Source organism: Mauremys reevesii, linkage group 4 (genome assembly GCF_016161935.1).
Source record: "Mauremys reevesii isolate NIE-2019 linkage group 4, ASM1616193v1, whole genome shotgun sequence".
Taxonomy (NCBI): domain Eukaryota; kingdom Metazoa; phylum Chordata; order Testudines; family Geoemydidae; genus Mauremys; species Mauremys reevesii.
The window spans coordinates 148,780,685-148,806,566 of record NC_052626.1 but is presented as its reverse complement, the minus strand read 5'-3'; the positions used below and the strand labels follow the sequence as shown (position 1 = coordinate 148,806,566).

The 25,882-nt window shown below is 58.3% G+C and overlaps 2 protein-coding genes across 7 annotated transcripts; one reads left to right on the top strand and one right to left on the bottom strand.

Moving 5' to 3' along the window:
* Window positions 1-157: 157 nt before the first annotated feature.
* LOC120403313 (E3 ubiquitin-protein ligase TRIM69-like) lies at window positions 158-25,306 on the top strand. 5 transcript variants are annotated; one of them, XM_039534280.1, is made up of 7 exons: window positions 158-282; window positions 7,760-7,878; window positions 20,533-20,628; window positions 22,009-22,242; window positions 22,736-22,758; window positions 22,864-22,988; window positions 23,257-25,306. In XM_039534280.1, exons 4-7 carry the CDS (start codon window positions 22,012-22,014, stop codon window positions 23,796-23,798), a joined length of 921 nt encoding a protein of 306 aa, XP_039390214.1. In that variant the 5' UTR covers window positions 158-282; window positions 7,760-7,878; window positions 20,533-20,628; window positions 22,009-22,011; the 3' UTR covers window positions 23,799-25,306. The 5 variants fall into 5 exon arrangements, with proteins under 5 accessions (XP_039390214.1, XP_039390213.1, XP_039390212.1 ...); XM_039534279.1 differs by lacking the exons at window positions 158-282; window positions 7,760-7,878 and adding an exon at window positions 8,432-8,560; XM_039534278.1 differs by lacking the exons at window positions 158-282; window positions 7,760-7,878 and adding an exon at window positions 17,109-17,417.
* Window positions 3,525-17,236, bottom strand: MAPK7 (mitogen-activated protein kinase 7). Of its 2 annotated transcripts, none has more exons than XM_039534241.1 (7): window positions 17,104-17,236; window positions 16,323-16,548; window positions 15,923-16,088; window positions 11,609-12,732; window positions 8,026-9,515; window positions 7,730-7,857; window positions 3,525-6,211 (listed from the first exon to the last, which is right to left on the bottom strand). In XM_039534241.1, the coding sequence occupies exons 2-7, from the start codon at window positions 16,534-16,536 to the stop codon at window positions 6,058-6,060; spliced, it is 3,276 nt and encodes a 1,091-aa protein (XP_039390175.1). In that variant the 5' UTR covers window positions 16,537-16,548; window positions 17,104-17,236; the 3' UTR covers window positions 3,525-6,057. The 2 variants fall into 2 exon arrangements, with proteins under 2 accessions (XP_039390175.1, XP_039390176.1); XM_039534242.1 differs by having other exon boundaries at window positions 16,323-16,610; window positions 17,104-17,188.
* Window positions 25,307-25,882: the final 576 nt, after the last annotated feature.

The following is a 25,882-nucleotide window of genomic DNA, read 5'->3' as shown; positions in this document are numbered from 1 at the left end:
CCTGCCACGCACAGGTCACCTCTCAAGCTCTCTGTCTTACGGGGCACGGGGTCGACGCACGGCACGGAGGGGAAGAGATAAACCGGGCGTGCCACAAAGGGGCGCTTATCACCAGGGCCATTTCACCAGCTGCCCCGATAAGATACTGTTTGTTTCCAGCCCACAGTGCGCACCCAGAAAGATGTCCACCCCGGCCAGGCAGGCGGCTCAAATCGCTCTGCTGACGTAAAGGACTCCATCCTCTCAGAACGGGACGCGGGGGTTATTATCCCCGAATCACAGGTGGGTAAACTGAGGCACCAAGAACACAATTTCCTCCGAACGTCCCGTGGGGTTTGTTGTTTTTTTTTCCTGTCTATTCAATTTGTTTGTTTGCAATCTCAATCGTTTTTTAAAATTATTTTCTCTTTAAGGAGAAGTTATTTTCAGCCTTAACAAAGTTTTTTGCCTTGAATTTTCCTTAGTTTTTTTTTGAGGGGGGGGGGGTCTATTCCATTTGTTCTGGTTGGTTGTGTCTGTGTGTGTTTGGTTGTGATCTCAATCATGCTTTGATATTATTTTCTCCTTCCTTAATGGAAAAGTTATTTTCATCCTTAACTGTGGGGAGGGGGGGAGTTGCCTTGAAATTTCCTCATTTTTGAAGGAAATTGTTTGCAAAAAGGATCTTTCTTTTAACAACAAAACCTCTTGCGGAATTTTGATCTCAGCTATTTATTTTTTTTAATTTAGTGATACACATTTGCATCCTTCACTTCCCCTTAACACAGTTGTTTGTCTTGGAATTTCTAAATAGTGCAGATTCTTCTCAAAATCTCTCTTCCCAAATATAAAGAGGGTCTGTATTCATCGTCCCAAATACAAATGAACTGGAATCTAATCGGCAGCAACATATCTAAAGGCAGTTGTTAACGATATATTGAATTTCTTCGCCACGACCAAGTTTTTAGCTGAGAATTCCTTTTTTCTTTTTAAAGTAAAGCGTTGGCAAGAAGCCTGTCTGCCTGGCAACGAAGCTGGATTTTATTCTCCAGTGCAAATAACATGAAAGAGAAATAAGATCAGGCAGCAAAATCTCGACAGTCGTTTGTTAAAAGTTCTTTAGCGTCACAAAGGTTTGGGCCGGGGAATTGCCACAGTTTGATGTTTATTGCAAAGGGTTTGCAGAACTAAGGGAAATGCTCCCTCTGGCTGGGAGTAAAGAGGAATTATTAGTCTATGCGGCAAATAAAATTGAGGCAAAATGAGATTTTTAAATTTTTTTCTGTGTAATGAAGGGGTCACATTTTAAATCAGCTAAGAGAGGAAGGTTATAGCGCCCCCTACCGAGCCTCCTGCCCACTCCCTGCAGCCCCCCTGCCTGCTCCCCACAGCCCAGCGCCCCGTACCGAGCCCCCGCCCACCCCGCAGCCCAGCGCCCCTGCGAGCCCCCATCCTGCTCCCTGCAGCCCAGCGCCCCCTGCCGAGCCCCCCGCCCACCCTGCAGCACAGCGCCCCCTACCGAGCCCCCGCCCGCTCCCGGCAGCACAGCACCCCCTGCTGAGCCCCCATCCCGCTCCCTGCAGCACAGCGCCCCTGCCGAGCCCCCGCCCGCTCCCGGCAGCACAGCGCCCCCTGCTGAGCCCCGCCCGCTCCCTGCAGCACAGCGCCCTGCCGAGCCCCGCCCACTCCCTGCAGCCCAGCGCCCCTGCTGAGCCCCCATCCCGCCTCCTGCAGCACAGCGCCTGCTGAGCCCCCGCAGCCCAGCACCCCTGCCGAGCCCCCGCCCACCCTGCAGCCCAGCGCCCCTGCTGAGCCCCCACCCCACTCCCTGTAGCCCAGCGCCCCCAGCTGAGCTCGCCGCAGCCCAGCACCCTGCCGAGCCCCCACCCACCCTGCAGCACAGCGCCCCCTGCCAAGCCCCCACCCACTCCCTGCAGCCCAGCGCCCCCTGCCGAGCCCCCCACAGCCCAGCACCCCGTACCGAGCCCCCGCCCACCCTGCAGCCCAGCCCACCCCGCTCCCTGCAGCCCGGCGCTCCCCGCCGAGCCCCCGCCCCACTCCCTGCATCCTGGTGCCCCACCCCCCGCACCACACTGGGGCATCGGTGCCCCTCCCAGGTCGCCCCCCCGGCTATAGCTCCACCAGCCGCAGGGGCGCGGCGTTGAGCCCCTCTGTGGACCCCGGGGCCGCCCATGGGGTAGAGGGGCTCGGCGAAGGCGTCGGAGAAGGTGCAGAGGTGGGTCGTGGCGGCCGCGTCGTCGAACGACGCCTGCGCCCCCTCGCAGTCCCGCTACACCCCGACCCGCCGGGGCTTGGCCTGGAGCGCCCGGTGCCGGGAGGGGGCGTCCAGGCCCTGTGGCGGAGCCGGACGGCCCAGTAGCATCACCTTGGCCCCCTGCCGGCTGACCGAGGCCCGAGCCAGCCCGATGTCCCAGCTCGTTTTGTCCCCACCTCCCCCTCCCAGTGGTGGGGCCCGAGGTGAAGCCAGGGCCGCCGGGGGGGGCAAGTGGGGCAATTTGCCCCGGGCCCCACAGGGCCCCCCCCCGAGAATTCTAGAGTATTGCAACTTTTTGTTATGGAAAAGGCCCCGAAATGGCTTTGCCCCGGGCCCCCCGACTCCTCTGGGCGCCCTGGGTGAAGCCGGCCGAGCCCAGTGCACACGCTCTGGCTGAAGCGTTCGGGGGGGCTCGTCACCAGCCGGACGGGGAGCAGGTCGGGGACAGCAGCAGGTTGGGGTGGCTGGTGGCCGGGTCCAGGGTGATGAGGGGCAGAGCTGTAGGGGGGGGGAAGGGGTGAGGTCTCGGCACCAGGGGAAGGGACCCCGGCCCCGGAGACACTCACCCTATCCCAGAGCAGGGGGGGTGAACAACCCACAGCCCCGCCCCCTGATCCCAGAGACACGCCCCCTCTATCCAGACCCCGCCCACAGCCCCACCTCTGAAACCAGAGACACGCCCCTCTATCCAGACCCCGCCCACAGCCCCACCCCCTGATCCCAGAGACACGCCCTCTGTCCTGAGCCCACCCACAGCCCCACCTCTGAAACCAGACACGCCCCCTATCCAGACCCCGCCCACAGCCCCACCCCGATCCCAGAGACACGCCCCTCTATCCAGACCCCGCCCACAGCCCGCCCCCTGATCCCAGAGACACGCCCTCTGTCCTGACCCCGCCCACAGCCCCACCCCAGTCCCAGAGACACACCCCCTCTAGCCAGACCCCACCCACAGCTCCGCCCTGATCCCCTGGGAACCCCTTGGGAACAGCCGCATCGAACGCTGCCCAGGAACAGCTGGCCCGGCACTGAGACGCAGCCAGCTCTGGGGTGGGGCCCCTTGGGAACAGCCGCATAGAACGCACTCAGCCCCCGGCTCCGCCCCCACTACACCCCTTCCCCCAAACCCCCACCCTGCGCCAGCCCCTCCCCCAACCGCACCCTATCCCCGCTCCTCCCCTCCCCCCCCAGCGCCTCCTGCACGCCGCAGAACAGCTGATCGCAGCGGGCGGGAGGCGCTGGGAGGGAGGGGCAGAAATTGATTGGCGGGGCCGTGGCAGGCGCTGGAGAGGAGGGGGGAGCTGGCTGCTGGTGGGTGCTAAGCACCCACTCATTTTTTTCCATGGGTGCTGAAGGGCGCGCAGGTGCGCGTGGATCGGGTAAGTCGCCTGCTTCCGGGTGCCTGGGTTTGAGTCTCTGCTCCCTGGGTGAATCTGAGAAGACTGGGGACTAGATGACGATAGGCAGTGGGATTGGATAAAACAGGAAAATGAAAGAGATTGGGGATTAGATTAGACACGGATTGGGAATTAGATTAGACACACCCTGGGGATTAGGACAGTTGATCGGAAAATGGATTTTCCGTTCCCGGAAAAACTTTGAGATTTTTTTTCACCCCAAAATTGCGAGATTTTTTTGCAAGCCAAAAAAGTTCAGTTTGGGTCAAAATGTTTCATTTTGGTTCATTCAAAACATAAGGAATTTTTTTGGTTTTGTTTGGTATAAAATAAATATCAAAATGAAAGGTTGTTCCCAAACAAAATACTGAAATGTCTGACATTTTCAAAGAAAACATTCTATTTCTGCAAACAACAGTGAGTTGAAATGATACCATTTGCGGGGGCAAATCGGTGTTGTCAAAACGGCTTTTTTAAAATGGAAACCAGTTGTTTCAATAAAAAAAAGTTCTGAGCAGCTTTTAGGGATTAGATTTGAGAATGAGATTAGATTATGCAGGTAAAAAGGGGAAGAGATTATATTGGGGGTTAAATTTGGTAGATTAAAAGGAGACTGGATAATACATGAGACACTGAGTGAGGATTAGATTAGACAGGTTAAAACAATGAGAATGGAGATTATATTAGGAAAGTAAAGAGGGGATTGGAGATTAGAATCAACGCAGAGTGAGAACCAGAGTAAACTGATGGAATATTCGTTTTTTTGCAAAAAACAAAAAAAATCATTTTGGGCCAAACAGAAAACGCAATTTTTAAAAACGTCTGGCAAATCAAAAAGAAAAAAAATCTGTTTTCAGTCGAACTAACTATTTTGAGCTGGGTTTTTTTTACCTTTTTACAGGTAATTTCTGTACAAACAGCCGCTTCCAAGAGAAAACTCGACTCCGAAAGTGTCAAAACAAAAGGTTTCTGTGGCTTTCTGGTTTTAATTTTTTTTTTAATTATATTAAATTTGGAATTGAAAAATGAAAACGTTTCGGCTCTAAGATGTCAATTTTTTTATTGTCCTTGGAGTTTTTTGGCTGGTTTTCCAACCAAAACAATTCTGCAAAACCAAGGCCAGCTTTTTGAAAGGTTTCAGTTACACCGAATTTGCGGGGTTTGTAGTAGAAAATGTCACTCGCCTCTAAATGAAAGTGGCGAAAAAGGCTCATGTCATTCGGGGTGTATTAACAGGGGTGTCATATGTAAGACATGGGAGGCGATTCTCCCCTCTGCTCGGCCCTGGTGAGATTTCAGCTGGAGCAGTGTGTCCAGTGCTGGATGTTAGGAAAGATGTGGACAAATTAGACAGAGTCCAGAGGGGAGAAACAAAAATGACCAAAGGTTTAGAAACCCGACCTACGGGGAAAGGTTAAAAAACCGGCATCGTTAGTCTAGAGAAAAGAAGATGGAAGGGGGGCCGGAAAACAGTCTTCAAAGATGTTCAGAGCTGTCACAAGAGGACAGTGATCAGTGGTTCTCCATGTCCACTGAAGGGGGTGGGGATTAGATAGACGCAAGAAGAGATACCGTCCAAATGGCTTACAGGATTTAGGCTCCTGAATCTCACAGCGATCCAAGCCATTAGGATCCTAAACCCTACTGACTTCCGGCGAGATTTGTGCTCCTAAAGCTCCTGGTTGGAGTTAGGTGTTTAACTGGCTGTAAGGATCGGGATCGGGGGGGAGCAAGGTGGGTGTTAGGGGACGGGATGAGAAATCAGAGTTCGAGGAGGGAGACGGAAGTAGGAATGAGGAGAAGGGAAATGACAGGAGACAGCTGGGCTGACGCAGCAGGATGATGATTCACATCCCACGGGATCAAGCCCGGGCTAAATCCTCGACGCTGCAGCGTGGGCGGGGATCAAACCGAGGCCTCAGCAGCGCTGGCCCATTCCACCGAGGGCGGGGATTCCCCAGGCAGCTCGGCTTAGTAAGAGTCAGAGACGGGTGAGCCACGCTCATGCTCCAGGGCAACTCAGAGGGGTCAGGAAGGAAATCAAAACACACCCATACTGCACTGCAGCGCCCCCTAGTGCTGCTCTGGGACATCGGAGCCAGCACCGACTCCCAGGGGACAGCGCCCCCTAGTGAGCCCCTGCCCCGCAGCACAGTGCCCGCTGGGTCAAGCTCTCCCAGCCATGCATGGAGCCCTCCTGACCCTGCCTAACATGAGGCCTGACAGGACAGCAGGCAATACCAGCGACGGACCCAGGCGATCGGGAGGGGGAAGTGTCTACTCGTTGCTTGCCCCATCGAGACCCTGATGCGTAGCCGGTCCTGACCCCAGGGGGAGGGGAAGAGGGGGGTTGGTCCCGGCCCGCCCCATGGGGAGGGGAGGCACAGGGGAGCTGGGATCTCAGCCTCAGGCGTCCTGGAGGTCGGGAATGTCGGAGAGGATCATGGGAGAGCCCAGCTGCAGCTCCTGCTGGAGGGACTCCATGTCGGCGGGGTTCATCCGATGGACCTCGAGCCAGTCAGCCAGCAGGGAGGCCGAGAGAGGGGCTGAATCGCCCTGGCTGGGGGGAGGAAGAAGACAAAGAGAGAGATCAGTCGGACGGACGTCGGGCCAGGCCAGATAAGAACCCCGAGCCTCCTCTCACTGGGACCCCGGGAAGGATTTGAACCCGTGAGCCAAAGTTGCTGCAGAGCTTCATGGAAGCTGTAGTTCCAGGGCCTTAGCCTGACTACATCTCCCATGATGCCCCAGGAGCTCCCTTCTAGCTGAGCATCTGTAAGGGCCGAGGCCTGATCTCGCTCTGGTTCTTCGAGTGGCGAGGCGCAAATCGACTTGGGGGGCGGGTCGGCTCCCTCCGAGCTGCGCGGCCGCATGGGAGGAGAGAGGGAGGGGGCGCGCAGGGCCGCGGCGGGGAGTCCTCTGTCCCCACCACAGCCCCGGGGCAGCCTGCACCCCGAACCCCCCAGCCCAGCCCCACACCCCCTGCACCCCAACCCTCTGCACAGCCCTGAGCCCCCTCCCACACTCCAAACCCCTCATCCCCAGCCCCACACCCCCTGCACCCCAACCCTCTGCACAGCCCTGAGCCCCCTCCTGCACCCCGAACCTCCCAGCCCAGCCCCACACCCCCTGCTCCCCAACCCTCTGCACAGCCCAGAGCCCCCTGCACCCGAACCCCTCATCCCCAGCCCCACACCCTGCTCCCAACCTCTGCACAGCCCTGAGCTCCCTCCTGCACCCCGAACCCCTGATCCCCAACCCTGCGCCACACCCCCTGTACCCCCTCTGCACAGCCCTGAGCCCCCTCCTGCACCCCGAACCCCTCATCCCCAGCCCCACACCCCCTGCACCCCAACCCTCTGCACAGCCCTGAGCCCCCTCCTGCACCCTGAACCCCTCATCCCCAGCACCCCCTCTGCACAGCCCTGAGCCCCCTCCTGCACCCCAAACCCCACATCCCCGGCCCCACCCTAGAGCCTGCACCGCCCCACACCCCAACCCCCTGTGCCGCAGCCCTGAGCGCGCTGCCTCTCCTGACCCTAGGAACTGGGTCTGGCCAGGAACTGGATCGGGGTAGGTGCCTTTTTCCCAGCGCCCTAGGGACAGGGAAAGGGCGGGTGCCCAAGCGTGTGCGGGTAACACATCATATCTTCTTGCCATGGGTAGGACTCCCCAGCCAGACTACATCTCCCATGATGCACAATGGCCAGGGATTCCCATGGTGCACCGCCTCCCCTCGCAGAGGGGAATCAGGGTGCACTGTGGGAGATGCAGTCCGATGAGGGAGCCCATCTCAGAGGGCAGAATGAGATAACCCAGCCACTACTCCCAGGATGCACTGCGGCAGCTCAGCCAGAGGGGAAAACCATGGTGCACCATGGGAGATGTAGTCTGACCAGGGAGCCTGACCTATAGAAAGTTTGAAGTGCCTGAAGAACACTCATGAGTGGACCTAATGGATCAGCACAGGGGAGGGGCTGGGAGCCAGGACTCCTGGGTTCTCTCCCCGGCCCTGGGAGGGCAGTGGGTCTAGTGGTTAGAGCAGCGGGGAGCTGTCCCTGCTGTGCGGAGCTCTCACCTGTCCCTGTTCTCCCCCACCATGTCGAAGGACTGATTCAGGAACTCCTCCAGGTCAAAGCCCACGCCGTAGCCTGCGCCGCTGCCCTTGGGGGTCACCGAGAAGACGGGCGGCAGGAGATCCTCCACCTGCGATGGCAGCGAGACACGGTGAGCGTGGCGTCCCCCAGGGCCCATCCCCACCCAGGGCAGGATCCTGCCTGACCGGCTGGTCCCCGGCAGAGACAGGGACGCCCCACCCAGGCCCACCTCGCCGGATCAGTGCTGGCGCCCCCTAGAGGGGAAAGGCCCCGTTACCTGCGACTTGGAAAGCTGGTGCGTGACCATGGTGATGTCAGGCGACTCCGTGGTGGGGGCGGTTTCCGGCGACGCGGTCGTGGCAATCGGATGCTGGCTGGGCCCTTTGACTCCTCCCACTGCCGGGTCCGGCGCCCTCTTCCCCAACTCCTGCAGGAAGACGGCTGGATCTAACCCCACGCCCTCCCTGCCTGGTGTCACAAGGCTGCCCACGGCACGGACTGATGGCCCGTCTTGCGGCGGTGCCCCGCTAGGCGTCGTCGGGACTTCCCCAGGTGCCGGCCTCCCGGCCACGGCCCAGTTCTCTGGGCACTGGACACTGGGCCATGCGCTGATCCCCGCCAGGCCAAAGGGGGTCTGGAAGATCTGACCCGGGGCGTATTTGACACTCAGGAGGCACTCGGGTTTAGCCGAAGCTTTGTGGCAAGGTGTGGGGGCCACCAGAACCGGAGGGAAGGGGCCGGGCGGGGCTGGGAAGTATTGGACCATGTTGGGGGCCGAGCCGTGGGCTGGATCTGCCACTATCGGCAGTACGGTGAGTTTGGGGCCGCCACCGGCTGGCGCCTTCTCGGGGAAGCTCGTGGCTGGGAGGTGGCCAACGGCACCCAGAGGAACGTGGCCAGCAGGAGTGGCTGGGAGGTGGCCCGTGGCTCCTGGCTGAAGGTGGCCAGCAGGGGTGGCTGGGAGGTGGCCCGTGGCTCCTGGTTGAAGGTGGCCAGCAGGGGTGGCTGGGAGGTGGCCCGTGGCTCCTGGTTGAAGGTGGCCAGCAGGGGTGGCTGGGAGGTGGCCAGCGGCTCCTGGTTGAAGGTGGCCAGCAGGGGTGGCTGGGAGGTGGCCAGCGGCTCCTGGTTGAAGGTGGCCAGCAGGGGTGGCTGGGAGGTGGCCAGCGGCTCCTTGCTGAAGGTGGCCAGCAGGGGTGGCTGGGAGTTGGCCAGTGGCTCCTGGTTGATGGTGGCCAGCAGGGGTGGCTGGGAGGTGGCCAGTGGCTCCTGGTTGATGGTGGCCAGCAGGGGTGGCTGGGAGGTTGCCAGCGGCTCCTGGCTGAAGGTGGCCAGCAGGGGTGGCTGGGAGGTGGCCAGTGGCTCCTGGTTGATGGTGGCCAGCAGGGGTGGCTGGGAGTTGCCCAGCAGCTCCCAGTGTTACATGGCCAGCAGGCATGGTTGGAAGGTGGCCGGTGGCTCCCGATGGAACGTGCCCGGCAGGCACAGCCGGAACATGGTCTGTGGGCCCGTTGTGAGCCGGCTTCTGGTGGTTCCGGTCAATCATCTTGGTCCATCGCTCCAGGAGGCTGCGGTCGTTTTCGCTCAGCACCAGCCCACCCAGCACGTCCCCGCGCCGCAGCTCCTTCCGCTCCTTCTCCTTCTGCTTCTTCTCCCGCTCCTTGGCCCGCTCCTGGCGTCGCTTCCGCTTCTCCTCCCGCTCCCGCTGCCGCTCCTGGGCCGTCACCGGCTTCCGCACGTCCGGGGCCTCCGGCACGGAGCACTGGGTGTCTGGCAACAAAGCAGAGAGGAGTCAGCTCATTCCCGACCCGCAGCCCCTGCCAGCCCGGCCCTGCCCCACCAGCTCTGCTGGTGCCCCTCACTCCCAACCCACAGCCCCTGCCAGCCCAGCCCTGCCCCCCCCAGCTCTGCCGGTGCCCCTCACTCCCAACCCACAGCCCCTGCCAGCCCAGCCCTGCCCCCCCAGCTCTGCTGGTGCCCCTCATTCCCGACCCGCAGCCCCTGCCAGCCCGGCCCTGCCCCACCAGCTCTGCCGGTGCACCTCACTCCCGACCCACAGCCCCTGCCAGCCCGGCCCTGCCCCACCAGCTCTGCTGGTGCCCCTCACTCCCAACCCACAGCCCCTGCCAGCCCAGCCCTGCCCCACCAGCTCTGCCAGTGCCCCTCACTCCCGACCCGCAGCCCCTGCCAGCCCGGCCCTGGCCCGCCCCCAGCTCTGCCGGTGCCCCTCACTCCCGACCCGCAGCCCCTGCCAGCCCAGCCCTGCCCCACCAGCTCCGCTGGTGCCCCTCACTCCCGACCCGCAGCCCCTGCCAGCCCGGCCCTGCCCCACCAGCTCTGCCGGTGCCCCTCACTCCCGACCCACAGCCCCTGCCAGCCCGGCCCTGCCCCCCCAGCTCCGCTGGTGCCCCTCATTCCCGACCCACAGCTCCCACTACCCAAGCAAAGGCAGAGACAGGAAGAAAACAGCAAGATTACACTAACCCCTGTCTCACACGACCGCCTCATAAACAAACTAGGGAAATGCAGCCTTGATAGAGCTACTACAGGCTGGGTGCAAAACTGGTTGGAAAACTGCTCCCAGAGAGTCATTATCAGTGGTTCACAGTCAGGCTGGAAGGACATAACAAGTGGGGTCCCGCAGGGATCAGTTCGGGGTCCTGTTCTGTTCAGTATCTTCATCAACAATTTAGCTATTGGCCCAGAGATACACTGATAAAGTCTGCGGACGATCCCAAGCGGGGAGGGGTTGCAAGTGCTTTGGAGGATAGGATGAAAATTCAAAATGCTCTGGACGAACTGGAGAAATGGTCTGAAGTCAATAGGATGAAATTCAATAAGGACAAAATGCAAAGTGCTCCACTTAGGCAGGAACAATCAGTCGCACACACACAATGGGAAATGGCTGCCTAGGAAGGAGAACTACGGGAAGGGATCGGGGGGGTCAGAGTGGATCACAAGCTAAATCTGAGTCAACAGTGTAACGATGTTGCAAAACAAGCGAACATCCTTCTGGGATGTATTAGCAGGAGGGTTGTGAGCAAGACACGAGAAGTGATTCTTCCGCTCTGCTCCGCGCTGCTACAGAAGCAGCTGGAGTATTGGGTCCGGTTCTGCGCCCCACATTTCAGGAAGGATGGGGACAAATTGGAGAGAGTTCAGAGAAGAGCAACAAAAATGGTTCAAGGTCTGGAAACCAGGAGCTGTGAGGGGAGATTGAAAGACCTGGGTTTGCTGAGTCTGCGGAAGAGGAGACTGAGAGGGGACATGAGAACCGTTTTCAAGGTTGTTACAAGGAGGAGGATGAAAAACTGTTCTCATTAACCTCTCAAGATAGGACAAGAAGCAATGGGCTTAAATTGCAGCAAGGGCGGTTGAGGTTGGACATTAGGAAAAACTCCCTCACTGTCCGGGTGGTTAAGCACTGGAATAAATTGCCTAGGGAGGTGGTGGAATCTCCATGACTGGGGATTTTTAAGAGCTGGTTAGACAAACCCCTGTCAGGGATGGTCTAGATAATACTGGGTCCTGCCATGAGTGCAGGGGACTGGACTAGACGACCTACTAAGGCCCCTTCCAGTCCCACACGTCTCCGATTCTATGAAAATCAGAAATAGAACCCAGGAGTCCTGGCTCCCAGCCCCCCACTTTAACCACTAGACCCCACTCCCCCTCCCAGAGAGGAGGAGAGAACCCAGGAGTCCCGGCTCCCAGCCCCCCTGCTCTAACCACTAGACCCCACTCCCCACCCAGAGAGGAGGAGAGAACCCAGGAGTCCTGGCTCCCAGCCCCCCTGCTCTAACCACTAGACCCCACTCCCCACCCAGAGAGGAGGAGAGAACCCAGGCATCCCAGCCTTTCACCTTTGTTCTTATTGCGCAGAGCCGACTTCAGCAGCGCGGCCTTGAGCGCCGCCTTGGTGTCGTCCGAGATGGCCCCCTCCCTCTTGGGCGGCGCGGCCTCCGGCTCCACCTTCACCTCGGCCGGCCCCTGGGGCTGCGGGGGAGCCCCGGGCGAGGTCAGGTCGATGGTCTCCGGAGGGTACGGGACTTCCCCGGGGGCTGGCGACTCCATGGCGTAGTCTCCCCCGGTGGAGCCCGCACTGGGCATGTCCACGTCCTGGCAGCGCAAGGGGGCGGCGGCGGGCGGGGTGGCGGCGCCGGCCGGCCGGAGGGCGGGCTTGAAACTGATCTGCCGGCGGATGCCTTCGCGGCGGGCGTGGAAGTCGCGGATCTCGGCCACGATGGCCTCCTTGATGCGCTCCTTGGTGAGCACCTGCTTGTCGAAGTCGAAGTCGAAGGCGGGCACGCAGTCGGGCTCGTCGTCCGGGTCGTGGTACTTGGCCACGAAGGGGTGCTTGAGGGCCTCGGCCACGGCGATCCGCTCCCGGGGCTCGAAGCGCAGCATCTTGGCCAGCAGCGCCAAGGCCGAGCGGTCGGCCTGCTGGTAGAGGCTCTCCCAGGGCACCGGCTGGCGGGAGGGCAGGCTCTGGATGTAGGCCCGCACCCGGTCGGCCCCGATGGCGTGGATCACCTTGGCGGACGGCGTGCCCAGCACCGTCATGATCAGCTGCAGCTGGTGGATGTAATTCTTCCCGGGGAAGAGCTGCTTGCGGCCCAGCATTTCGGCGAAGATGCAGCCGACGGACCACATGTCGATGGCCTGGGTGTACTCGTGGAGGGAGAGCATCAGTTCCGGGGCCCGGTACCACCGCGTGGCCACGTATTCCGTCATGAAGTACTTGTACTCGTCGGGCTTGGTGCACAGCCCCCGGGCCATGCCGAAATCGCCGATCTTCAGCTCGCAGTTCTCGTTGATCAGCAGGTTGCTGGGCTTCAGGTCGCGGTGGATGACGTTGGCCGAGTGGATGTATTTGAGGCCCCGGAGCAGCTGGTAGAGGAAGTATCGGACGTGTTCCAGCGTGAGGGGCTGGGAGGAGTGGATGATCTGGTGAAGGTCGCTCTCCATCAGGTCTAGCACCACGTACCTGCCGGAGGATGGGGAGGTCAGCGGGGAGAGGACCCAGGAGTCCTGGCTCCCAGCCCCTGCTAACTCACTAAACTCCCCTCTCTATAGAACCCAGCGGCCCGAGCTCCCAGGCCTCCCTGCTCTAACCCACTAGACCCCACTCCCCTCCCAGAGCCAGGGAGAGAACCCAGGAGTCCTGCCTCCCAGCCCCGCCCTGCTCTAACCACTAGACCCCACTCCCCTCCCAGAGCTGGGGGGGTAGGACCCAGGTGTCCTGGCTACCAACCCCACCTAGCTCTACCCATTAAACCCCACTCTCTTCCCAGAGCTGGGGACAGAACCCAGGAGTCACAGAATCACAGGACTGGGAGGGACTTTGAGAGGTCATCTAGTCCAGCCCCCTGCACTCAAGGCAGGACTAAGTATTATCTAGACCATCCCTGACAGGTGTTTGTCCAACCTGCTCTTAAAAATCCCCAATGATGGAGATTCCACAACCTCCCTGAGCAATTTATTCCAGTGCTTAACCACCCTGACAGGAAGTTTTTCCTAATGTCCAACCTAAACCACCCTTGCTGCAATTTAAGCCCATTGCTTCTTGTCCTGTCCTCAGAGGTTAAGGAGAACAATTCTTCTCCTTCCTCTTTGTAACAACCTTCTATGTACTGGAAAACTGTTCTCATGTCCCCCCTCAGTCTTCTCTTTTCCTGACTAAACGAACCCAACTTTTTCAATCTTCCCTCACAGCTCATGTTTTCTAGACCTTTCCTCATTTTTGTTGCTCTTCTCTGGACTTTCTCCAATTTTTCAACATCTTTCCTGAAAGGTGGTGCCCAGAACTGGACACAAGACTCCAGTTGAGGCCTAATCAGTGCGGAGTAGAGCAGAAGAATCACTTCTTGTGTCTTGCTTACAACACTCCTGCTAATACATCCCAGAAGGATGTTTGCTGTTTTGCAACAGCGTTACACTGTTGACTCATATTTAGCTTGTGGTCCGCTATGACCCCCAGATCCCTTTCCGCAGTTCTCCTTCCTAGGTAGCCATTTCCCATTGTGTGTGTGCGACTGATCGTTCCTTCCTAAGTGGAGCACTTTGCATTTCTCCTTATTGAACTTCGTCCTGTTTACTTCAGACCATTTCTCCAGTTTGTCAAGAGCATTTTGAATTTTCATCCCATCCTCCAAAGCACTTGCAACCCCTCCCAGCTTGGTATCATCCACAAACTTTATCAGTCTCCTCTCTATGACATGATCTACAGCACTGATGAAGACACTGAACAGAACCTGACCCTAAACCAATCCCTGCGGGACCCCACTCGTTATGTCCTTCCAGCATGACACTGAACCACTGATACCTACTCTCTAGGAACAGTTTTCCAACCAGTTTTGCACCCATCTAGGTTGTATTTCCCTAGTTTCTTTATGAGAACGTCATGCAAGACAGTATCAAAAGCCTTACTAAAGTCAAGCTATGCCACACCTGCAGCTTTCTCCCTGCCCACAAGGCTCGTTACCCTGTCAAAGAAAGCTCTCAGGTTGGTCTGACAGGATTTGTTCTTGACAAACCCAGGCTGACTGTTACTTATCACCTTATTTAATCTTCTGGGTGTTTGCAAATTGATTGCTTAATTATTTGCTCCATTATCTTTCCGGGTACAGAAGTGACGCTGACTGGGCTGTAATTCCCCGGGTTGTCCTAATTTCCCTGTTTATAGATGGGCACTAGATTTGCCCTTTTCCAGTCTTCTGGAATCTCTCCCGCCTTCCATGACTTTTCAAAGATAATCGCTAATGGCGCAGATATCTGCTCAGTCAGCTCCTTGAGTGTTCTAGGATGCATTTCATCAGGCCCTGGTGACTTGAAGACATCTAATTTGTAGAAGTAATTTTTAACTTCTTCTTTTCCTATTTTAGCCTCTGATCCTACCTCATTTTCACTGCCATTCACGTTAGACAACCAATCACCGCCAACCTTCTTAGTGAAAACCGAAACAAAGACGTCACTAAGCACCTCTGCCATTTCCACATTTTCTGTTATTATTTTTCCCCCACTGAGTAACGGGCCTACCCTGTCCTTGGTCTTCCTCTTGCTTCTAATGTATTTTTTAGAATGTTTTCTTGTTTCCTTTTATGGCTCTAGCTAGTTTGATCTCGTTTTGTGCCTTGACCTTTCTAATTTTGTCCCTACATACTTGTGTTACTTGTTTCTATTCATCCTCTGTAATTTGACCTAGTTTCCACGTTTTGTAGGGCTCTTTTCTTGATTTTTAGGTCATTGAAGATCTCCTGGGTAAGCCAGGGTGGGCTCTTGCCACACTTCCTGTCTTTCCTACGCAGCGGAATCGTTTGCTCTTGTGCCCTTAATAATGTCTCTTTGAAAGGCTGCCAACTGTCTTCAGTTGTTTTTCCCCTTAGACTTGCTTCCCATGGGATCTTACCTACCCAACTAGCATCTGCCTTCTTGAAATCCGTTGTCTTTATTTTGCTGTTTCCTCTCCTACCATTCCTTGGACTCATGAACTCGACCATTCCATGATCACTTTCCCCCCAGCTGCCTTCCGCTTTCAGTTCCTCCTCGTTTGTCAAAATCTAGTCTAGAACAGCCTCCCCCCAAGTAGCTTTCTCCACCTTCTGAAATAAACAATTGTCTCCAATACATTCCAAGAACTCGTCGGATAATCTGTGCCCTCCTGCGTTATTTTCCCAGCAGATGTCTGGATAGTTGACGTCCTCCATCACCACCAAGTCCTGTGATGTGGATGGTTCTGTTAGCTGTTTAAAAAAAGCCTCACCCCCTCTTCTTCCTGTTAGGGGGTCTGTGGTAGACCCCTACCATGACATCACCCTTGGTTTTACCCCTTTTCTCCTTACCCAGAGACGTTCAACAAATCCGTCTCCTATTTCCATCTCACTCTCAGTCCAAGTGTGTACATTTTTAATATATAAGGCAACACCTCCTCCCTTTTTTCCCTACGGGTCCTTCCTGAGCCAGCTGCACCTGTCAATACCAATATCCCAGTCATGCCTATTATCCCACCAGGTCTCTGTGATGCCAACGGTGTCATAGTTGTATTTACTTACTAGCATTTGAGTTCTTCCTGCTTATTCCCCATACTTCTGGCTACCAACCCCACCTAGTTCTAACCACTAGCCCCCACTCCCCTCCCAGGCGGGGGATAGGACCCAGGCGTCCGGGCGGGCACTCACACAGATTTGAAGTCGTCATAGGGCACGGCGGGTTTCAGGATGTCTTTGATGGCGATGATGTTGTCGTGCTTGAAGTGTTTGAGGATCTTGAGCTCACGGAGGGTGCGCTTGGCGTTCATCACCACATCGAAGGCGTTGGGGATCTTCTTGATCGCCACCTGCTGGCCTGGAGGCAAACGGCGCAGGGAGGGTCAGAGCAGAGACACCGTGCCCTGCGCAGCCCTCCCCTATGGAACCCAGGAGTCCTGGCTCCCTGCTCCCCGCTCTGACCCCCCAGACCTAACTCCCCTCCCAGAGCTGAGAAGAGAACCCAGGAGTCCTGGCTCCCAGTCCCTCTCCAGCCCACTAGACCCCACGCCCCTCCCAAGAGTGGGGATGGGACCCAGCTGTCCGAGCTGACCTGTGGATCTGCGGCGGGCGGAGCTGACCACACCGTAGGCCCCGGTGCCGATGGTCTCGATGACCTCGTACTCGTCCCCCACCTCGAAGGTGACGTCCAGGGAGCGGGCCTTGAGGATGGCCAGGTTCTTGGCCGCGACAGTGGCCCGGTGGCCCGGCTCCCGCTTGCCCCGCTCCTCGGCCTCCTCCTCTTCCTCCTTCCGCGGCTCCGCCATGGCGCCCGTCTCCTGCCGAGGGAAGGCAGGCCGGGTGGGGGGGATCAGGGAGAGGCCCCCGGGCCCCCTCGGCCCTGGGAGAGAACCCAGGAGTCCGGGGTCAGGGGGACCCGGCAGGGGCAGGGGAGGGGGGACGAGTCACCCTGTATCTCCAGGGGAGAGAACCCAGGAGTCCGGGGGGTGGGGAGCAGGGCTGGGGGCAGCACCGGGGGGTGCAGGAGGGGGCTGGAAATGGGGAGCACAGGGAGGCGGAGCTTCAGCCAGCTGTGGGGAGGGGGCGGGGCTTCGGGACAAGGGGCAGGCCGGGCAAGGAGGGGCGGGGCCTCTCTCCCTTAGGGGAGGGGTCTCTGCAGGGGCAGGGCTGGGGCAGGGCTCCCATGGGGCGGGGCGTCTCTCCCAGGTGGGGAGGGGCCAACGGTCCCCGGGGGCGGGGTCTCCATAAGGGGCGGGGCAGGGGAGAGTTCCAGGGGGCGGGGTCTCCGCAAGGGGCGGGGCAGGGGAGAGTCCCAAGGGGCGGGGCGAGGCAGGGGAGAGTTCTAGGGGGCGGGGCCTCCTGGTGTCTCTCACCGGCTCGCGCCCGGGACCCTCCCAGCCCCGGGCTGGTTCCCTCTCGGGTCCGCCGCTCCCTGCGCCTTTCCCCGAGGGCCCGGATGTCGCCGCTCCCGGCCACCCGCCCAATCAGACTGGCGGGCAGGGGCGGTGCCCTCAGAAGCGCGCAGGTGTTTGGCGGGACCAAATCCCGCCCCCTTCTAGTGGATGGGCCAATCGTAGGCGGGACGCGTGACTATCAGCCAATCAGACTGGGAGGGGGCGCGGCCCTCCGCAAGAGAGGCGGTTTCCGCACGCAATTCCCGCCTCTACAAAGATTCGGCCAATCAGAGGTTAGCTCAATGAGAATGCAGCCAATCAGAGAGCTAAGGACGTGAGGCCTCTCCTTGCGCATGGCAACGGCGTTATAGTCCTCTAAATCCCGCCTCTTAGCAGAGATTGACCAATCACACGGAGGATGCTTGCGGTCCCTATCCAATCAGAAAATGGGAAGAGCGCTTAGAGGCAAGTGGAGCTGTTTTCTTCCCTCTGTCCCGCCCTCTCTCAGCGATTGGCCAATCAAGAGACGGCTATGTGGACACACCTGCCAGTCAGAAAGAGAAAATTGAACCTTTCTCCGTCTCGCCTAATTCAGGAATCTAACCAATCAGCGATTACTTCCTCATTAAATCTGTCCAATCAGAGCGCAACAGTGGAGGGGGGGGGATTTAAAGGGCCAAGCAACGTTCTATGGATGACTGAAAATTAAAGGGCCAGTGACCATTAGAACCGCCCTGGGAGGGGAGTGGGGGCTGGGAGCCAGGACTCCTGGGTTCTCTCCCCGGCTGTGGGGGAGGGGCGTGACCATCCAATTGAAGCCCCAGGGTGCGGTGAATTGTCACCCCTAGCTAGGGGTTGCGGTTGCCAACTTGTGACTCACACAGAAGGGAATCGCCTTGCCACGCCCCCTGCCACGCCCCTTCGCTGAGGCCACGCCCCCACTCACTCCATTCCCCCGCCTCCCTCCATCCCTCACTCTCCCCACCCTCCCTTCTTTTCACGGGGCTGGGGCTGGGGCTGGAGGAGGGGGGGAGGCCCCTGGCTGGGGGTGGGGCCAGAAATGAGCAGTGTGGGAGGGGGATCAGGGCTGGGGCAGGGGGTTGGGGTGCAGGAGGGGGTGAGGGCTTCAGGCTGGGGGTGTGGGCTCGGGGTGGGGCCGGGGATGAGGGGTTTAGGATGCAGGAGGAGGCTCCAGGCTGGGTTCAGAGGGCGGGAGGGGGATCAGGCCTGGGGCAGGGGGTTGGGGTGCAGGAGGGGGTGAGGACTCTGGGCTGGGGGTGCAGGCTCGGGGTGGGGCCGGGGATGAGGGGTTTGGGGTGCAGGAGGAGGCTCCGGGCTGGGTTCGGAGGGCAGGAGGGGGATCAGGCCTGGGGCAGGGGGTTGGGGTGCAGGAGGGGGTGAGGGCTCCGGGCTGGGGGTGCGGGCTCTGGGATTGGGCCGGGGCTGAGGGGTTTAGGGTGCAGGAGGAGGCTCCGGGCTGGGTTTGGAGGGCAGAAGGGGGATCAGGGCTGGACCAGGGGTTTGGGGTGCAGGCTCTGGGCAGCACTTCTCTCAAGCAGCTCCCGGAAGCAACGGCATGTCCCCCTCTGGCTCTTACCTGGAGGTGCAGTTCCCAGCCAATGGGAGCTGCAGAGCCGGCGCTTGGGACAGGGGCAGTGTGCAAACCCCGCTAGCTGCCCCTATGCGTAGGAGCTGGAGGGGGGACATGCTGCTGCTTCCAGGAGCTGCAGGGAACCTGCTTTAGCTCAGCTGCGCCGCCGACCGGACTTTTAACGGCCCGGTCAGCAGTGCTGTGCAGAGCCACCAGTGTCCCTTTTCGACTGGGCGTTCCAGTCGACAACCGGAGACCTGGCCCCCTACCCCTAGAGTTTGTGGTTGGTCAACACATCTTATCCCCACCAGACCCACCCTGCCCTGCCGGGGCTGCCAGGCAGCGAGTGCTGGGCTGCCCTCTGCTGGGCTGCAGGGGTGCCTCTGGCTCTGCTCATCACCTGCCTCGGGAGGGGGGTGTGTGTGTGTGTGTGTGTGTGTGTGTGTAAATCTGGCTGTTAGTGTGTGAGAGAGTGATGGAGACAGAGACCGACCCTTGGCAAGCATGTTTGTGCATGTGCGTGGCTGGCTGGCTCCGTGTGTGTGTGTGTGTGTGTGTGTGTGTGTGTGAGAGATTCTGGCTGTTAGCCTGTGTGTGGATGTGGGTGTGGGTGAGAGAGAGAGAGATTCTGGCTGTGAGTGTGAGTGTGGGTGTGTTTTGGCTGGGACTCCGTGTCTATCTCTGAGCATCTCTCACTGGCTGGGTGTGTTGAGCAGAGATCTCAGGCCCACACCCTGGGAGTGATAAACTCGTGGGTAGAGCAAATGTAACCTGTGCCGCACCTTTCCCTGGGCCTCCCTGCAGAGCGCACAGGCACAGCAGCTCCTGGCTTCTCCCCCCGGCCCAGGGAGGGCAGTGGGGTCTACTGGTTAGAGCAGGCAGGCTGGGAGCCAGGATCTGCCCCCCATGGCCTCTCCTGCCCCCCAATTGGGGTCTCTCTCTGAGGAATTCTCCTGCCCTGTGTGCCTGGACTGGCTGCAGGATCCCGTCACCCTGCCCTGCGGCCATGTCTACTGCCAGGGCTGCATCGAGACAACGTGGGGCACCCTGGGTGTCCCCCCTGCCTGCCCTGAATGCCGGGAGCCCTGCCCCGACAGGAGATATGCCCCCTGCAGGCTGCTGAGGAAGCTGATCGACCAGGCCAGGGGGCTGAGCACTGGTGGGGCAGGGGAGGGGGCGCACCCAGGGGGCAGGTGCCAGGAGCACAGCGAACCCCGGAGGGTGGCAGGTGGGGCATTCGCCGGTGAGCTGTGCAGGGAACCAGCCTCATACGAAAACCTCCGCTTCCTCCCCATCCACCAGGCCACTGGGCAGCATCAGGTGAGACTGGGAGCCCCAGGACTCCTGTGTTCTCTCCCCAGCTCTGGGAGGGGAGTGGGGTCTAATGGTTAGAGCAGGGGAGGCTGGGAACCAGGACTCCTGGGTTCTCTCCCCAGCTCTGGGAGGGGAGTGGGGGCTGGTGATTAGAGCAGGGGGGCTGGGAGCCAGGACTCCAAGGTTCTCTCCCCAGCTCGGGGAGGGGAGTGGGGTCTGGTGGGTTAGAGCAGGGGGGGCTGGGAGCCAGGACTCCTGGGTTCTTTCCCCAGCTTGGGGAGGGGAGTGGGGTCTGGTGGGTTAGAGCAGGGGGAGCTGGGAGTCAGGACTCCTGGGTTCTTTCCCCTGCTCTGGGAGGGGAGCGGGGTCTAGTGAGGGGGAGCTGGGAGTCAGGACTCCTGGGTTCTGTGCGCCGCTTGGAGAGTGGGCTCTGGTGGGTTGGAGCTGGGGGCACTGGTCTGTGATCCCCCACCCTCACCTCCAGCCTGTTTGCTGCCCCGTAGGAGGAGCTGCCCTCAGCCATAGCCCAGCTGGAGTCCAGCCTCGCTGGGCTCCTGAAGCTGAAGACGGAGGAGGAAGAGAGGATTTGGAACCACCAGGTACTCAGGGCTGGGTGGATCTGGGAAGGGCGGGATCCCTGACTCCCCCCACCTGAGGGACCCTGGGAGGAGGCAGGCAGCCCTTTGGGGGACAGCAGGGCTGAGTGGGTGACCAGATAGCAAGTGTGAAAAATCAGGACTAGGGGTGGGGAGTAATAGGCAGGTATGTAAGAAAAAGCCCTGAGTATTGGGACTGTCCCTATCAAATCAGGACATCTGGTCACCCTAGTAAGGGTAGGGTTGGGGGTGGGGTACCTTGAGTCTTACCACAGCTTGGAGAGAATGTGACGTACTTGGTGTATAGTGAAGTTAATTCCCAATTACCTGAGAGTATTCGCTATATGGAGATATTGGGTACCTGAGTACCTGAGGGTATTCACTATGCACACATGGTAGGTACCTGGGAGTATTAGCTATATGGAGATTTGGGTACCTGAGTACCAGGGGATATTTGCTATGCACTGATGGTGGGTACCTGGAAGTATTAGCTATATGTGGATATTGGGTACCTGAGTACCTGGGGGTGTTTGCTATGCACAGATGGTCGGTACCTGGGAGCATTAGCTATATGGAGATATTGGGCACCTGAGTACCTGGGGGTGTTTGCTATGCACAGATGGTCAGTACCTGGGAGTATTAGCTATATGTGGATATTGGGTACCTGAGTACCTGGGGGTGTTTGCTATGCACAGATGGTCGGTACCTGGGAGCATTAGCTATATGGAGATATTGGGTACCTGAGTACCTGGGGGTGTTTGCTATGCACAGATGGTCGGTACCTGGGAGTATTAGCTATATGGAGATATTGGGTACCTGGGGGTGTTTGCTATGCACAGATGGTCGGTACCTGGGAGTATTAGCTATATGGAGATATTGGGTACCTGGGGGTGTTTGCTATGCACAGATGGTCGGTACCTGAGAGTATTAGCTATATGGAGATATTGGGTACCTGAGTACCCGGGGGTATTTGCTATGCACAGACGGTAGGTACCTGGGAGCATTAGCTATATGGAGATATTGGGTACCTGAGTACCCGGGGGTATTTGCTATGCACAGATGGTAGGTACCTGGGAGCATTAGCTCTAGAAAGTTGCTGGGTACTCGAGTAGCTGGAGCAATGCTAGGTACCAGGGCGTATTAGCTGTAGAAGGATGTCGGGGGTATTAGCTCATGAAATGCTGGGTACCAGGGAGTATTAGCTGGACAGCTGCTGCACCCCAGGGAGTATTCGCTATAGAAGGATCCTGGGAGGTACCGGGGAGTATTAGCCCAAGGGGTGCTGGGTCCCAGGGAGTATTAGCTCTAGTACCTGCAGTATTAGCTCAGGAGATGCTAGGCGGTACCTAGGGGGTGTTGGAGCCGCTGGCCGGTGTTTTGCAGGCGATGGTGCTCAGCCTGGAGGATCACATCGCCACGGAGTTCGGGAAGCTGCGGGGCTGGCTGGCCGCCCGGGAGGAGGAGTGGCAGGAGAGGCTGCGGCGGGCGGGCAGAGCCCAGCTGCGGGCGATGCAGAGGAACCTGCAGGAGCTGGCGGGGAAATGCCAGGCAGCCCAGGAGATGCTCACCGAGGCCCAGGCCCACCTGCCCCAGCAGAACACCATGGAGTTCCTGACAGTGAGTCCAGCGCCCCCTAGAGGGGAAAGACCCCGCGTCTCATTCCCCGTCCCCGAGCCAGCCAGTCCCCCACCATGGGGCCGGATGGGAGTCGGCGCCCCCTAGAGGGGAAAGACCCCGCGTCTCATTCCCCATCCCCCTGAGCCAGCCAGTCTCCCACCATGGGGCCGGATGGGAGTCGGCGCCCCCTAGAGGGGAAAGACCCCGCATCTCATTCCCCACCCCACTGATCCTGCCAGTCCCCCGCCATGGGGCCGGATGGGAGTCAGCGCCCCCTAGAGGGGAAAGACCCCGCGTCTCATTCCCCACCCCGCTGAGCCAGCCAGTCCCCCACCATGGGGCCAGATGGGAGTCAGCGCCCCCTAGAGAGGAAAGACCCCGCGTCTCATTCCCCATCCCCCTGAGCCAGCCAGTCCCAGCACCCCACAGTGTCTTAAAAAGGCAGAACTATACTAATTCCTTCTCTCTCTCTCTCCATGTCTGCCCCTCGTAGGACATAAAATCCTCCCTGGACTGGTAAGAAGCAGCTTCATTCCCTGATTCCCCCCACATCTCCATCCTCATTGCTCGCTAACACAACCTTATGGGGGGTGCGGGGGGCGGTTCTTCCCTCTTACATAGGGTGAAGCAGCAACTGGCTACCCCTTGTGGGCCGAATACGGGGTCCCTATCACAGACTCTGGGGCAATTCAAAGGGCCGATCCAGTATACTGCCTGGAAGGACATGAAATCCATCCTCAACATAGGTAAGAGATGGGTTTCAGCAGGGGGCGCTCTCCCCTGGCAGCCAGGGCTGACCCCAATGCCCCAGTGCGGCGCTAGGGGGTGCTATGCTGCAGGGAGCGGGGTGGGATCAGCAGGGGGCGCTCTCCCCTGGCAGTCAGGGCTGGCCCCAATGCCCCAGTGCAGCACTAGGGGGCGCTGTGCTGCAGGGAGTGGGGCGGGGGGCTCAACCGGGGCTCCCATGTTAAACCAACCCTGCCCCCTACCCCCTTTCTCTGTTTCCCTCCCCAGATCTCCCGCGGGTGACGCTGGATCCCGCCACGGCTCATCCCTGCCTGGTTCTCTCGGAGGATCGCACCCGGGTCCGGGACGGCCACCTCCGCCGGCCCCTCCCCGACACGCCTGCCCGCTTCAATTTCTGCGTGGCCGTGCTGGGTGCGGGGGCGTTCGCCTCCGGGAGGCGCTACTGGGAGGTGGAGGTCAGGGAGAAGCCGGCGTGGACGCTGGGCGTGGTCCACGCCTCCGTCAGCCGCAAAGGGAAGATCCACGCCTCCCCCAGCAAGGGATTCTGGGTCATTCGGCTCCGGGGCGGGGCCGAGCTCATGGCCAAGGACACGCCCCCGATGGTGCTCCGCCCCCAGGCCCTGCCCCACAGGATTGGGGTGTACCTGGACTATGAAGGGGGCCAGGTTTCCTTCTACGATGCCCGGGGCATGGCCCACCTCTATACGTTCAGCGCCCGGTTTGCAGAGAGTGTGTATCCCTATTTCTGCCCCGGGCTCTACGATTCGGGGGGGAACGCTACCCCCCTGAAAATCTGCCCCTTGCCCTGAGCCAGCTGCTCCTCTGCCCTGGGGCCGGATCGGAGCCACAGCCCCCTAGAGGGGAGAGGCCCCGTGCTCCATTCCCTGCCCCAGTTCTGGTGTCCACCACTCGAGAAGGACGTGGATCGACTGGAGAGGGGGTCAGAGAAGAACCAGGATTAAAGGATTGGACAACCTGCCTGAGCATGAGAGACTCCCGGAGCTCGAGGGGTTTAGAGGAACAAAGAGAAGGCCACGGGGTAACTAGATCACGGGCCACAAGTACCTCCATGGGGAACGGACGTGACTGTGGGCTCTTCAGTCTACCAGAGAAAGGTCTGACACGAGCCACTGGCTGTTAGACGGGTTCAGACGGGTAATAAGGTACAAATTTGTAACAGGGAGGGGAATTCACCATGGAAACAATTTCCCAAATGCTGTGGTGGATTCTCCATCCCTGGCAAGTTTTCAATCAAGAGCAGATGGGGTCACGGTGGCATCCTGGCGCTAGGCCCTGGATCATCTGAAACAATGCCGCAGACACGTGCTGGATCCTCACAGGAGACATTTCTATGCTGCTCTATGCTCCGTAATTGGTGGGCGGGTGATAAGAGGCGAAGACGCACTTGCGTTAAAGGTACCGGCGTGGGAACCAGGGCTCCTGGGTTCTGGCTAGAGGCGGTGGGAAATTTTCCAAAGATGGACCATGTTCGTGTAGGGAAAAAATGCCATGGAAACATTCTGATGACATTTCGGGGAGGAGGGACTGGCAGGCAGGGGAGAATCACATCAGGGCATTTCGGGTTTTTTGCTTCAACGGGATGTTTCGTTTTGATTTTTTTGAATTTTACATTTGTCATCGTTATCAGCCCAACACTCTTTAGGTCGGAAGGACTGGATTTGTATCTGTCAACGTCAATTTCACCGTCCGTGCCCCCAAACTGACCAAAAAATATCTCCATTAGTAATCATTGAACTGGACAGATAATCAAAGACAAATGTGGCTTGTGAACTTTAGAGACGATCATTATGTTGAAATCACTCCCCGAATTTCCTGCAACTGAGAAAGTTTAAATTGATAACAAAAAATAAAAAAGGTTAAAAATAACCATCAATATCCGTCCAAATTATAAATTACGAATCTAGTTCTCCCCAGCCGAATATTCATAGAATATAAATTTAAGTCAAAATTAAACTTAGACGATGATGTGCTATATAGAATATTTAAATATCATGATATATGTATACTTATACAATGAATATTTTGTATACAATATTTCATAGACTGGCTTTTTAAAAATTATATAAACAATTGTCTACTTAATATAATTATACATAACTGTTTATAGGAAATAATTTTTGGTAAAGGTTGAAATCGGACCATAACATTTTGATTGACGCAAAGTGATTTTTTTTCCCCAAACGTCATTTTTCAAAAAAATTTCAAAATAAAAGAATTTTGGGGGAACTGAAATATTTTTGAAATCTTGGTGTTTCCTGCTCAATGGAAAAGCCGCTTCTTGCCCAACGTTTGTTCTGTCCGTAGGTGGAGGGCAGTGGGGTTGAGTAGGTCAGAGTCAGGGGAGAGGTGGCTGTGAACCAGGACTCCTGGGTTCTATCCCCAGCTCTGGGAGGGGAGTGGGGAGTAGTAGCTAGCGCCTGGGGGGCTGGGAGCCAGGACTCCTGGGTTCTATCCCCAGCTCTGGGAGGGCAGTGGGGAGTAGTAATTGGAGCATGGGGGGGCTGGGAGCCAGGACTCCTGGGTCCTATCCCCAGCTCTGGGAGGGAAGCAGGGTCTCGTGGGGACTGAGTGTCAGAACACCTGGGTTCTATCCCTGGCTTTGTCACAGACTCCCCATGTGCCCTCCGTGGAGTCACTGAATCGGTTTGGGCCTCAGTTTCCCCATGTGTAAAATGGGGGAATGATCCTGTCTTTGTCTATTTAGACTGTGAGCTTTCAGGGGCAGGGGCTCTCTCTCTTCGCCCTGGTCCAAATGGTTTGTGCAGAAACATTTCCCAGCGAAAAATGTCTTCATCTAAACTGATTTTTTTTTTTGCAAGAAAATGTCTGCTCTAGCTAAAGCGATTGATTTTTCCATCAAACATATTCAACA